Genomic DNA, 14571 nt, shown 5'->3' with positions numbered 1-14571 from the left:
CAGCTTCTAAGACTGAACTCTGGAGTTCAGTTGTCCTGGCAACAAGTTGTACTGAATGGCTGTTTTGACCGGAAGTACAGCAGAGTGGTCCGTGACTGTTGGACAGTACTCTGGGCCTCCTGAGTCCCAAACACTAACAGCAGGCGTAGACCATTTAAAGAATAAAGGGAATTTGCGTCTTTCATTTTAATAACTGTTTACATTTCTCCGGAGGCTGGGGACTCGCCGAGCAGGTATCTGAGTCTAATATGGAAAACTGAACTCACAGCCACACTGATACTGTACATGAACGCTCTCTCACCGCGTGCAGGTCAGTCTGAGCCAGGAGCTCCTGCTGCTGTGTGTTGATCTCCTTGCGCTGGATCTCCAGCTGCATGTGCAGCTGCTGGACCTCTTCACTCTTATTCTGGAGCTCCTCTCTGAACTGCTCCAGCTGCTCCTCCAGGTTAACAATCTGAACATGCAGACATGCAAACAGCTTTAAACACAGTTATAGTGTAAGCCTTCCAAATACTGATCAGTTCCGTTACAGTCCTGACACTCTTGCAGTCAGCAATGTTACAGTCAGATTCCCGAATGCTGTCACAATCACCTCTGTTACAGTCAGATTCCCGAATGCTGTCACAATCACCTCTGTTACAGTCAGATTCCTGAATGCTGTCACAATCACCTCTGTTACAGTCAGATTCCTGAATGTTGTCAGAATCAGCTCTGTTACAGTCAGATTCCTGAATGCTGTCACAATCACCTCTGTTACAGTCAGATTCCTGAATGCTGTCACAATCACCTCCGTTACAGTCAGATTCCTGATACTCTTGCAGCACTGTGTGATACCACTGAAGTTATGTACATTATGTGTTGTATGTATTTCTATTCATCTATTAATTCAAGAGAAGTTCTAATTCTGACAGCAGGAGCTCATTAAGCAGTGGTAGTCGTATCACCTACTACTGCTAATGTCAGCATTCAAACAAGAATTTAAAACATACCCAAAAAGAGTGAGATATGAGATGAGGTACCTCCTTCTCCTTCCTGTCCAGTGCCTCTCTCTCAGTCTGGAGGAGAGCCTCCAGTGTGGCATCATCACCAGCTGCCATAGAGGCATACTGCTTACTCTCCTCTGCCTACACAGACCGACGACAGAACATTTACGTACTGACGCAATCAATACAATCAATATGTTCATACACTGTAAAATATACACATGCAATCCTCAAACACATTGAGGAGTATTTCCTGTCACAACAGCCAAGAAATAAACATTAGTTATTTTTGGCATTAGGAAAAAATTACACAGTACAGTATACTCAAAAATTCTGTCTGAACTCGACTATAGCCATCAAAATTCTGTCTGGACCGACTGTAGCCCCACAAAATTCTGTCTGAACTCGACTGTAGCCCACAAAATTCTGTCTGAACCGACTGTAGCCCCACAAAATTCTGTCTAGACCGACTGTAGCCCACAAAATTCTGTCTGATCCGACTGTAGCCCCACAAAATTCTGTCTAGACCGACTGTAGCCCACAAAATTCTGTCTGATCCGACTGTAGCCCCACAAAATTCTGTCTGAACTCGACTGTAGCCCACAAAATTCTGTCTGAACTCGACTGTAGCCCACAAAATTCTGTCTGGACCGACTGTAGCCCACAAAATTCTGTCTCGACCGACTGTAGCCATCAAAATTCTGTCTGAACGTGTAGCCATCAAAATTCTGTCTGGACCGACTGTAGCCCACAAAATTCAGTCTGAACTCGACTGTAGCCCACAAAATTCTGTCTGGACCGACTGTAGCCCACAAAATTCAGTCTGAACTCGACTGTAGCCCACAAAATTCAGTCTGAATCGACTGTAGCCCACAAAATTCAGTCTGAACTCGACTGTAGCCCACAAAATTCTGTCTGGACCGACTGTAGCCCACAAAATTCTGTCTGGACCAACTGTAGCCCACAAAATTCTGTCTGGACCGTCTGTAGCCCACAAAATTCTGTCTGAACGTGTAGCCATCAAAATTCTGTCTGGACCGACTGTAGCCCCACAAAATTCTGTCTGGACCGACTGTAGCCCACAAAATTGTGTCTGAACCGACTGTAGCCCACAAAATTCTGTCTGAACCGACTGTAGCCCACAAAATTCTTTCTGAACCGACTGTAGCCCACAAAATTCTGTCTGAACCGACTGTAGCCCACAAAATTCTGTCTGGACCGACTGTAGCCATCAAAATTCTGTCTGAACGTGTAGCCATCAAAATTCTGTCTGAACTGACTGTAGCCCACAAAATTCAGTCTGGACCGACTGTAGCCCACAAAATTCTGTCTGGACCGACTGTAGCCCACAAAATTCTGTCTGAACCAACTGTAGCCCACAAAATTCTGTCTGAACTGACTGTAGCCCACAAAATTCAGTCTGGACCGACTGTAGCCCACAAAATTCTGTCTGAACCAACTGTAGCCCACAAAATTCTGTCTGGACCGACTGTAACCCACAGAATTCTGTCTGAACCGACTGTAGCCCACAAAATTCTGTCTGATCCGACTGTAGCCCACAAAATTCTGTCTGAACCAACTGTAGCCATCAAAATTCTGTCTGGACTGACTGTAGCCCACAAAATTCTCTCTGGACCGACTGTAGACAAATAAATAAATGAAAAGTGGTCTCTGACTTTTGTACAGTACTGTGCTTTCCACATGAACTCCCACACACTGAAGCTACAGCTGGAAGTCCCTGTTAGCGTAGTGGCACCATGGGAACAGCTGACGTTAAAGAAGCACCACAGCCACCCCCCCAATCCCCCCCACCCCCTCCATCTGTATCTTTCACACTGTATTTATGTCTCCACATGATTCACACACATACTCTTCCCGCCTCCTTCACAGATGCACGTCCACCATCCCAGCAGAATAACCTTGGCAGCAAATAGCTTTAGCAATATAGAGCTAACTGAAACAGCCAGATCTCTCACTGCAGCAGTAGCATAGCAACAATAACCCACATCACAAGGAGCTAAAGCTAAAGCAGACACACAAAGAACAGTGGATGCTACATGATGAGCAGACAGAGCAGCAGGCGTGAGCTGCTGAACGCTGGCCACCGACACTCAAACGCATGCACACACTCACTGTGCTGAGCGTGTCGGCGTTAGCGGTCAGCGCCTGCTCCAGCGCTCTGACGCGAGACTCCAGCTTCTCGATCTCCTCATCCCTCTCCTCCACCTCCCGCTGCAGCTGCTCCGAGCGCAGGAGTAGTTCACTGCACCAATCAGCTTTCTCCCTCAGAGCACTGCTCAACTCCTCCACCTGTGAGAGAGAGAGAGGGTGTGGGAGAAAAAATGAGAGACAAAGGAACGAAAGAGAGAGAGAGAGAGAAAGGCAGAGAGACAGAGACAGAGAGAGAAAGAGAGAGAGAAAGAGAGAGAGAAAGAGAGAGAAAGAGAGAGAGAAAGGCAGAGAGACAGAGAGAGAGACAGAGAGAGAAAGAGAGAGAGAAAGAGAGAGAGAAAGAGAGAGAAAGAGAGAGAGAAAGGCAGAGAGACAGAGAGAGAGACAGAGAGAGAGAGAGAGAGAGAGAAAGGCAGAGAGACAGAGAGAGAGACAGAGAGAGAGAGAGAGAGAGAGAAAGGCAGAGAGACAGAGACAGAGACAGAGAGAGAGAGAGAGAGAGTGAGAAATCATGGGGAAATTAGACAAATCTTTAAACAAATTACAACAGAACGTAGCCCACAAAATTCTGTCTGAACCGACTGTAACCCACAGAATTCTGTCTGAACCGACTGTAACCCACAGAATTCTGTCTGAACCGACTGTAGCCCACAAAATTCTGTCTGAACCGACTGTAGCCCACAAAATTCTGTCTGAACCGACTGTAGCCCACAAAATTCTGTTTGAACCGACTGCAGCCACAAAATTCTGTTTGAACATGTAGCCATCAAAATTTGGTCTAAACTGATTGTAGCCGACAAAACTCTGACCGTGACCAACAAAATTTCGCCTGAACTCAATTTTAGCCCAACAAAATTCTGTGTGAACACTACTGTAATCCCACAAACTTGTCTACAGAAGCAGTTCATTCAGTCCAAAATCCATAAAACATGCCCGAATCTGAAATGTGGACCTGACCCGAAGCCCAATAATTATTTGGGTATAGTTCCAACCAAACTCAAATCCAAAGGACCTGGAAGGTTAAGACAAATGTTTCAACTTCTACCAAGTGTAACAGTGATGTTCATGATACAAACAAACAAGTGTTCAGGATTACACTAATAATCATATCACACAGTTACATTAAGTATTTTTGTGTTTTTCTACCACAGGCTCTTACAAATTAAAGTGTTTTGTGATACTGGTCTACATAAATCTTTTCCCACATCAGTCAGGTTGAGCACTGAATAAGGACTGATCTTACTGAATATCATCTGTAATTCTGGTTGAGCGAGTCTGAGCTAAAGTATATTTTACGCCCTAGAGAAGACAAAGGCTGTAACAAAGCAAGTAGGTCTTCCTGATTCTATTCTTTGGTTCAGTGACATAAGAGCCCTAGGCTCCTGGCTCTCTCTGGGTTGAAAATAGTATTCCTTGCTTAGGGTGTATCTGGCTAAGAAAATCTGTATAGAAGTAATTTAGTTGAACAGTAAGGACAGTTTGGGGTATCTCTGGGGAATAGGAACCTCTCTGGGACAAACAAGAGTTTGGAGTGACTCGTGGTTTACCTCGCTGGGACAGCCTGTAGTGAGTTAGAATGGTACCTCTTTGAGTTAGTGGGGTACCCCTCTAGGAGAGTTTGGGGTGACCTAATGGGGTAGCCTGTGGTGAGTTAGAATGGTACCTCTTTGGGACAGTTTGAGTTAGTGGGGGGCCTCTCTGGAATAGTATGGGGTGAGTTAATAGGTATCTCTCAGGGAGGGAGAGTCTGGCTAAATTTGGGGTGGCTTTATAGATACATCTCTGGGATAGACTGGCTGAGTTAGTAGTGCAACCCTTCTGGGCAGGTTGGAATGAGTCTTTTGGTATTTATCTTTGTAATTTCAGGTAGCGGGGTAACCCTCTGGGGTAGTTGAGGATGAACAGTAAACTGTGACAGTTTGAGGTGAGATCTTGGGGTATCCTTTTGAGACAGTTTGGGATGAGTTATTGAAACACTCCTCTAGGACCATTTGGGATGAATCTGATACCCTTTGGTTTGAGATAAGATAGTGGAATATCCTTTTTGGGTAGTTTGGGATGATATAGGTAAACCCGTAAGGCAGTTTGAGGTAAATTGGTAGGGTCTAGGACTTAAACTACAGTAACCCCCAGGAACATTTTGACTGAATGAGTTAATGGGGTACCTATATGGGGCATTTAAGACAAAGTCACTGAGGTACCTCTCAGAGGCAGTTTAGAATGAGTTAGAGGTACCTCTCAAGGGCAGTCTGGAGAGAGTTACTGAGGTAGTGCTTTGGGGCAGTCTGTATATTAGGTATAAAGAGAACAGTATAGGCAGTGTTGGTGTAATTCAGCACATTATGTACGTCCAGTTGTGGTAGAGCGCATCGGTGTAAAGTAGAAGTGTTAGGTTAGCACTATTACTACAAGTTATACCTCTCTGTGGTGCTGGTCACTGCTGGGCAGGGGTTTCGGAGGATTCTTCAGCTGCTGTTCCAGTTTCTGGATTTCCTGCTGAAACACGTCTCTCTCGTGCTCTCTGTCCACTGCTTGCTCCTGAAGGGTCGAGGATCATGTCAGAAGGCATGCTGAGTGGGCAATGTTATGCTCTCATATGGTCAAAGCAGAGTTGAAGCACTAAAATGTCAGTGTCACCACTGAGACCACTCAATCTACTGAAGCTGAAGTTGAAATGTAAAGTAACATGCTTCCATGCTTTCAGCAAACCACAGGGGGAAAAACTCGGCATACAGGACACTAAAGTTTGTAGGCACTGTAAACCATTTAGCACTCTTGTTTAAATTCTCGATGACCAATCTTTTGGTCATTCTACATTCATTCTAAAGTCAGTTAAGGTTTGATTTACACTTCGCACCTACAGGTTCAAAACCACTTTGTACCTGTTGGTACAATTCTATACAAGCGACGGCTCATGTACCTCTGTGGACAGAGATTCGGAGACTAACCCATGCCTGACTCTCAGCTTGATCTAAGCTGATTGAACATAGCTTACATCTAGGAATCTGCGGTTATTCTCCAGCTGTTTTTCCAGAGCGTGGATCTGCTGTGTGAGGTCAGCGCTCTCAGCCCGGTGTGCATCCTCCAGCTCTGCGAAATGCCCCACTTGCTCCTCAAGCTCGGCCTCCAGCTGCTTCACCTGCTGCAGGAGCTCTGCATGTTCTTTTTCCGCCTGGCGCTGCACCTCCACCTTCTCCTGCATCAGCTTCTCTGTCTCCTCCAGGAGGTCTACACCCGCCGGCAAACAAATTCATACACAAATTAGCCTGGAGGAAACACTGCTCATGCAGCCAGCCACATGTTAGTCACTCACAGACTGAAATGGAGGCACTACAGGGCAAACACTGCACTTCAGCAATCAGCAAGGAATCAGTTAGGGGGATCGCTACCGTTACCCTCGACTTAGTCAATCAGCCAAGATACATCTGGTATCTGAAGTTTGCTTCACTGATGCCACAAGGCAAGCCACTAATTAGCAAGATGTCAACTGAATGTTTAAATCGTCAATTTGTTCAGGAATCTCTTATAGACTTGATTATGTGGTTTTTTATGATGTATGATATGCTGTTATCTAAAAAAGGTACGTAGATAATAAACAGTGGCATTCATTTAAAGCCGGAATTTGCCCATGTCTCTGTCCATATAAGCAAGCACTGCTATTCTGCCCAATAGGAAGAATCGATTCCTCTTGGACCATCATTTTTGGTTCTCGTTATCCAGCTAACTGAGAAATCCTTCTTCTCAAGCTAACCACAATGCTGTTGTTTAGGATTTTAGAGTGGCTCAGCCAGTGCAGTGGTCGACCATGAACGCTCTCCATTTCAGCTTCCCACTTCCACAAACAAAGACAGGACACGTCCCACTCCCGAAAGCCTTCAACGTTCTGTTCAGCCCATCACGTGACATCATTAGTAACAGTGTGTGAATTAACCCAGAAGAAGTGCAGGTCCTATAAGGGGGTGTGGCAGTGAGGGTGCTATAATGAGTGAACATTGGAAAAAAGTAAGCAAAGTGCAAAGATGTAAGTGATGTTTCCCAGAAAAACAAAACAAATCAAACCAGGAAACAAACAAACAAAAAGAACAGAAAGACGACCCCCATGCCCGGTTACGCATTTTCAGGCAAGGAAAATGAACACAGTGCTAATTTTGCAATCATCTCCGACTAAAGAATCATTTCAGACTCAGCGGTGAAGCTGGGAAAATCACTCTAACTGAGCTGAGTCAGTCTGAAGATGGTTGCCTATTAAGGAAACATAAAATAAGTCAAATGAATAAGTCATGCTATCACGTTACCATTAGGCTTAAAATGAAAACATACGCCAAAAAAAACTTGTGCAGCAGACACAGAAAATGTGATCTGAAGTGAAACCATGTAGGATTAAATCAAAAGTGAAGCGTTTAGCTGTTAGTTCATCACTAGGAGCTGAGAGCAAGCAAGCTAAAAGCCATCACTGGTCAGTGTGAGTGCGACTTGGCTATAACAGGCGGTGACATGAACAGCCATGCTCGTGGTGGACAGACACACACCTGCCTCAGGTGCTGCATCACCTGCAGCCTCAACTAGGCCTAGAGAGAGAGAGAGCGGGTCAAACAGGGGAAAAGAGGCATTCAATAGGAAACAATACACTGCAGAGAGAGATAAACAGAGAGAGAGAGAGAGAGAGAGAGAGAGAGAGAGAGAGAGAAAGAACAGGGGATGATGTGAGAGACGAATCATGCAAATATCCTTTGAGGTGAGGGTTTGCTTTGGTGAGGGTGACTCTGCAGAGACAAAGGAGAAAATGGCTGAAGGTTGTTTGGCACTGTTGTTGCATCTTTGGTGCAGAACTGTGAACTTACCCGACTCTGACCCTAAACCCAATTCAAAGTCTGACCACTTTGACTCATTACTGTAGACAACAGTCAGTCGAGGGGGCAATCGAAGCAGCAGTGGAGCACATATGGTAACAGTGTGAGCATGTTACACTACAGCAGGGTATGTATGGCAAGAAGTGTGTGCGTAACAGCATGTAAAATACGTGACAGTGTAACGACAGGGCAACAGTTTTTTGATGTGTGTGATGGTGTGGCCACATATTTTTTACAACAGTGACAGTAAGTAATGATGCTTAACAGCAGAGGAACATACCGCAATAGTGTGTAACAGCAGTTACATACACTGTTACAACATGTATTCGGTATATAGGTATTCGGTATATTCGGTAGGTTTGGTATATCAGTGTGTAACAGTGCGAGTACATAACATGTAAAGTGTAACGTACTATAGATTTCAGTGTGTAACAGTGTAGAATGGCTGTGTATTGTACGTTTAAGTATGTAACAGTAAGTAACCGCAGTGTTATGCATTGCACAGAGTACGTGACAGTGTGTAATGGCAGGGTACATTTGAGTGTGTAAAAGTGTAACACCTAATATTGGAGCGTGTAACAGTGTCTGTAACAGTGTGCAACAATATATGTAGCAAGGTGTAACAGTATGGTAACATTAACACAGCGTATGTAACAGTGTGTAACCGTAGAGTAATGTACTGTCCATTTCATTGGGTAAGAGTGTATGTAACTGCGTATAACAGTAGAGTAATGTACTGTCCATTTCATTGGGTAAGAGTGTATGTAACTGCGTATAACAGTAGAGTAATGTACTGTCCATTTCATTGGGTAAGAGTGTATGTAACTGCGTATAACAGTAGAGTAATGTACTGTCCATTTCATTGGGTAAGAGTGTATGTAACTGCGTATAACAGTACAGTAATGTACTGTCCATTTCATTGGGTAAGAGTGTATGTAACTGCGTATAACAGTAGAGTAATGTACTGTCCATTTCATTGGGTAAGAGTGTATGTAACTGCGTATAACAGTACAGTAATGTACTGTCCATTTCATTGGGTAAGAGTGTATGTAACTGCGTATAACAGTAGAGTAATGTACTGTCCATTTCATTGGGTAAGAGTGTATGTAACTGCGTATAACAGTAGAGTAATGTACTGTCCATTTCATTGGGTAACAGTGTATGTAAGTTTGTAACAGTAGATTACTGTACTGTCCATGTCATTGGGTAAGAATATATGTAACAGTGTATGTAACTGCGTATAACAGTAATGTACTGTCCATGTCATTGCGTAACAGTGTATGTAACAGCGTGTAACAGTAGAGTAACGTACTGTCCGTTTCATATGGTAACTGTGTATGTAACAGCGTGTAACAGTATAGTAACGTACTGTCCGTTTCATATGGTAACTGTGTATGTAACAGCGTGTTACAGTAGAGTAACGTACTGTCCGTTTCATAGGGTAACTGTGTATGTAACAGCGTGTAACAGTAGAGTAACGTACTGTCCGTTTCATATGGTAACTGTGTATGTAACAGCGTGTAACAGTAGAGTAACGTACTGTCTTTCATATGGTAACTGTGTATGTAACAGCGTGTTACAGTAGAGTAACGTACTGTCCGTTTCATAGGGTAACTGTGTATGTAACAGCGTGTAACAGTAGAGTAACGTACTGTCCGTTTCATTGCGTAACAGTGTATGTAACAGCGTGTAACAGTAGAGTAACGTACTGTCCGTTTCATGGGGTAACAGCGTGTAACAGTAATGTACTGTCCATTTCACTGGGTAACAGTGTATGTAACAGTGTTAAACAGTAGAGTAACGTACTGTCCATTTAATTGCGTAACAGTGTATGTAACAGCGTGTAACAGTAGAGTAACGTACTGTCCGTTTCATAGGGTAACAGCGTGTAACAGTAATGTACTGTCCATTTCACTGGGTAACAGTGCAGGTACCATACTGAGCAGGTAACAGTGTGAGTGTTTAACTTTGTGTGTAACTGTGTGTGTAACGGAGTGTGTAACGTACGTAGTTCTCTCCCTCCGGCTCCGCCCCTCATGGCCTCCTGTTGCCGGTGCAGCAGCTCCCTCTGGTGGTGGAGATTTTGTCTCTCGTCCTCCAGCTCATGCAGACGGCTGCTGGTCACCTGAAGCTCCTGCTCCAACTGCAGCTGAAGCTCTGCCCTTTCACGTACCTGCTCCTCCAGTGCCCGCCTCTCACCCGAGTACCCATCAATCAGCCCTGAGGTGGACCAATGAGAGCAGCAGGGAAGTTAAGAAGTGGTCCGGTTCCATAATAAAGTAAAATCTAAAATATGAAGTAGTTCATTAAAGCATTATTTCATCCACTCACTGCAACATGTTCAACTTGCTGCGCATTCCTTATTCACACGTTAAACTCTAGGCTTATTACTCAGTTATTAAGACTTTTAATTCATTCAAGCACTTTAATTAGTCACTATCTGCTCTTTTTCAGCATTATTCAGTATCTAATGTGGATTATTTACCAACTATAATGAATTATTCAATGTCTACTAAGAATTATGGAGTGTCTACTAAGAATGATGGAGTGTCTACTAAGAATGATGGAGTGTCTACTAAGAATTATGGAGTGTCTACTAAGAATTATGGAGTATGTGCTCCGAATGATTCAGTACTGTAAACGATCAGCTACTGCTCATAATTATTCAATACCTACTTCGTTTATTCCTGTGACATTATAGATTTTTCAGGAAATATTAGGACCCCATTGGGGTTGTTGATGAGTTTGTTTACTTGCTGGCTGGTCCACTCATTTATCTCTCTATCGTCTGTCCTGATCTTCCATCGGCTGCTTGTTCACTGATTCACTCGTTTACCCGCCGGCGTTTGCTTGTGAGGCGCTTCTACAGACGGATGTTTATTTGTGCAACTGGGACACATTTGACAGACAAAACATTTCCCAGAAAGCCGAGCTGCTCATTTACACCCCCCACTCACAAAAGCGTGCATTCCTGTGTGTGTAGAGTGTTTTAAATCTAGCTAAAACACTCTTTATCAGTGAGCTAAGACCACACTTACACCTCACATTATTAATCATAATAATAATAATAATAATTAATAAGCAGCTCAAAGTCCTTCACTGGGAGCTGAGAGACAACAGATCAGACTATAAAAGCGGAGTCATGCGGAGAGCAACAGCAGGTGGAGTCATGACCGGTGAACAGGTCAGAGACACATCACTAATAACAGGGAAATCAGGACCAGGAGTGACAGAAACAGTGAGGGGTGGTTTTCCTGAGATGTCAGGCTGAGTTAGCAGCAGAGAGTGGAGGCTTTATGCTAATGAGCAGTTCTGGCTGTAATCAGTTCACAGGTCAGTGACGCTGTTCTTCTCCGCCCGTGAGAGAATTTACACACTGTTTGGTGTAAACACCCCCCACACACACCCCCACCCACACACACTCTACAGTGTAGCGTCAGACCTACACTCATATGTAGAGCTGGGCGATTTGGCAGAAATATAATATCAATATTTTTTCTGATCCGTTTTGTTTAGTATTTATCACTAAATCCAGTTCATCAGGACTCGTTTTGCTCTCTTTATGATGAATCCAGCTGCTGAACGATGAACGCCGTATGTTCAGACCAGCAGATCATCAGAATAACAGTAACTATACACACAGTCGGACAGCCACCCCGACTCATATTACATCCTGAACGAATGGATTCCTAATTCACCCCGCCCACTCACACCGTCCCACCGCCGCCCAGTAAAGGGATCCCTGCCGTTCATCTGCCGGTGCAGAGTTTACAGCACACACAGGTATGAGGGCCAGTTCAGACCTGCAGACGTCCCATTACACTACACAGAGTGTTAAATAACACAGCAACAGCCCCAGATCACACCGCAGCCTCTCGCCGACGAGTCTCAAACACTTACACAGGGCCGCATGCGGCCACAGGGGGGCGCTAAGCATTTCACACCGCGGCTACGAGGAATTTTTCGTTTTGACAGGTTAGTAATTCCGCTGTGTCCAGCTCTAAAAGGCGCTAACTGTTTAAACCATAGACGTTCTTGGCCTTTATTAAAATGTAAGATGTAAGGACCCCCCAGTTATGTGTGATGTCACAGAACAAGAGGTATCTTGGTCCTCATTCGTTAAGTGAACGAGGGGCGAAGGGGCACTTACTAAAGAAACGGAGAGGCAGGAGACAAACCTTCAACCACGTTGTTACGTAGTTTGTCCATCTGCAACGTCCCTGTTTGGAACGCCACATATCAAAACAGCCGGCTAACCCGGGCAGAGTCATGTTACCCCTTGACGGAGATCATCTGCGTTCAGCATCCCCGTCACTTCTCCTCTCAGCCGGAATACTGGCAGCGTTGGTGTCAGCCAGGTCTGCTTTAGCTGCAGAACCACAGGTACTGACTTCTTTAATGAGTTCTCAACACAAAACCGAGTCAAATCCAGACTTTAAAGCCTGTGTGAACTCCGCTGAGTGAGTTAATACAGTCCTACAACAGGGAATTCAGACTGCAGCGCTGCGTCTTTATAACAGAACGGGCCGTTACTCTGCGTCTTTATAACAGAACGGGCCGTTACTCTGCGTCTTTTTAACAGAACGGGCCGTTACTCTGCGCCTTTTTAACAGAACGGGCCGTTACTCTGCGTCTTTATAACAGAACGGGCCGTTACTCTGCGTCTTTATAACAGAACGGGCCGTTACTCTGCGTCTTTATAACAGAACGGGCCGTTACTCTGCGTCTTTATAACAGAACGGGCCGTTACTCTGCGTCTTTATAACAGAACGGGCCGTTACTCTGCGTCTTTATAACAGAACGGGCCGTTACTCTGCGTCTTTATAACAGAACGGGCCGTTACTCTGCGTCTTTATAACAGAACGGGCCGTTACTCTGCGTCTTTTTAACAGAACGGGCCGTTACTCTGCGTCTTTATAACAGAACGGGCCGTTACTCTGCGTCTTTATAACAGAACGGGCCGTTACTCTGCGTCTTTATAACAGAACGGGCCGTTACTCTGCGTCTTTATAACAGAACGGGCCGTTACTCTGCGTCTTTTTAACAGAACGGGCCGTTACTCTGCGTCTTTATAACAGAACGGGCCGTTACTCTGCGTCTTTATAACAGAACGGGCCGTTACTCGGCGTCTTTATAACAGAACGGGCCGTTACTCGGCGTCTTTATAACAGAACGGGCCGTTACTCTGCGTCTTTATAACAGAACGGGCCGTTACTCTGCGTCTTTATAACAGAACGGGCCGTTACTCTGCGTCTTTATAACAGAACGGGCCGTTACTCTGCGTCTTTATAACAGAACGGGCCGTTACTCTGCGTCTTTATAACAGAACGGGCCGTTACTCTGCGTCTTTATAACAGAACGGGCCGTTACTCTGCGTCTTTTTAACAGAACGGGCCGTTACTCTGCGTCTTTTTAACAGAACGAGCCGTTACTCTGCGTCTTTTTAACAGAACGGGCCGTTACTCTGCGTCTTTTTAACAGAACGGGCCGTTACTCTGCGCCTTTTTAACAGAACGGGCCGTTACTCTGCGTCTTTTTAACAGAACGGGCCGTTACTCTGCGTCTTTTTAACAGAACGGGCCGTTACTCGGCGTCTTTATAACAGAACGGGCCGTTACTCTGCGTCTTTATAACAGAACGGGCCGTTACTCTGCGTCTTTTTAACAGAACGGGCCGTTACTCTGCGTCTTTATAACAGAACGGGCCGTTACTCTGCGTCTTTATAACAGAACGGGCCGTTACTCGGCGTCTTTATAACAGAACGGGCCGTTACTCTGCGTCTTTTTAACAGAACTGGCCGTTACTCGGCGTCTTTATAACAGAACGGGCCGTTACTCTGCGTCTTTATAACAGAACGGGCCGTTACTCTGCGTCTTTATAACAGAACGGGCCGTTACTCGGCGTCTTTATAACAGAAAGGGCCGTTACTCTGCGTCTTTATAACAGAACGGGCCATTACTCTGCGTCTTTATAACAGAACGGGCCGTTAATCTGCGTCTTTATAACAGAACGAGCCGTTACTCTGCGTCTTTATAACAGAACGAGCCGTTACTCTGCGTCTTTATAACAGAACGGGCCGTTACTCTGCGTCTTTATAACAGAACGGGCCGTTACTCGGCGTCTTTATAACAGAACGGGCCGTTACTCTGCGTCTTTATAACAGAACGGGCCGTTACTCGGCGTCTTTATAACAGAATGGGCCGTTACTCGGCGTCTTTATAACAGAACGGGCCGTTACTCTGCGTCTTTATAACAGAACGGGCCGTTACTCTGCGTCTTTATAACAGAACGGGCCGTTACTCGGCGTCTTTATAACAGAAAGGGCCGTTACTCTGCGTCTTTATAACAGAACGGGCCATTACTCTGCGTCTTTATAACAGAACGGGCCGTTACTCTGCGTCTTTATAACAGAACGAGCCGTTACTCTGCGTCTTTATAACAGAACGAGCCGTTACTCTGCGTCTTTATAACAGAACGGGCCGTTACTCTGCGTCTTTATAACAGAACGAGCCGTTACTCTGCGTCTTTATAACAGAACGGGCCGATATTTGGTGTCTTTTTAACTG

At 45.0% G+C, this 14571-nt stretch overlaps 1 protein-coding gene across 8 annotated transcripts in view; it reads right to left on the bottom strand.

Moving 5' to 3' along the window:
• Positions 1-14571, bottom strand: part of akap9 (A kinase (PRKA) anchor protein 9) — a 177867-nt gene that overhangs the window by 40467 nt on the left and 122829 nt on the right. For 7 of the 8 annotated variants that reach the window (XM_037542727.1, XM_037542729.1, XM_037542732.1 and 4 more), the window contains 7 exons: positions 10013-10225; positions 7685-7723; positions 6151-6383; positions 5574-5693; positions 3117-3293; positions 1020-1124; positions 302-454 (listed from right to left, as the gene is read on the bottom strand). In XM_037542727.1, the coding sequence (XP_037398624.1) occupies positions 302-454; positions 1020-1124; positions 3117-3293; positions 5574-5693; positions 6151-6383; positions 7685-7723; positions 10013-10225 (1040 nt within the window). The remainder of the gene's footprint in view (positions 1-301; positions 455-1019; positions 1125-3116; positions 3294-5573; positions 5694-6150; positions 6384-7684; positions 7724-10012; positions 10226-14571) is intronic. The other variant, XM_037542731.1, reaches the window with a different exon arrangement.

This window comes from Pygocentrus nattereri, chromosome 11 (assembly GCF_015220715.1).
Source record: "Pygocentrus nattereri isolate fPygNat1 chromosome 11, fPygNat1.pri, whole genome shotgun sequence".
Classification (NCBI taxonomy): domain Eukaryota; kingdom Metazoa; phylum Chordata; class Actinopteri; order Characiformes; family Serrasalmidae; genus Pygocentrus; species Pygocentrus nattereri.
Note: the sequence above shows the minus strand (reverse complement) of the source record. Positions and strands in the feature narration are given on the sequence as shown.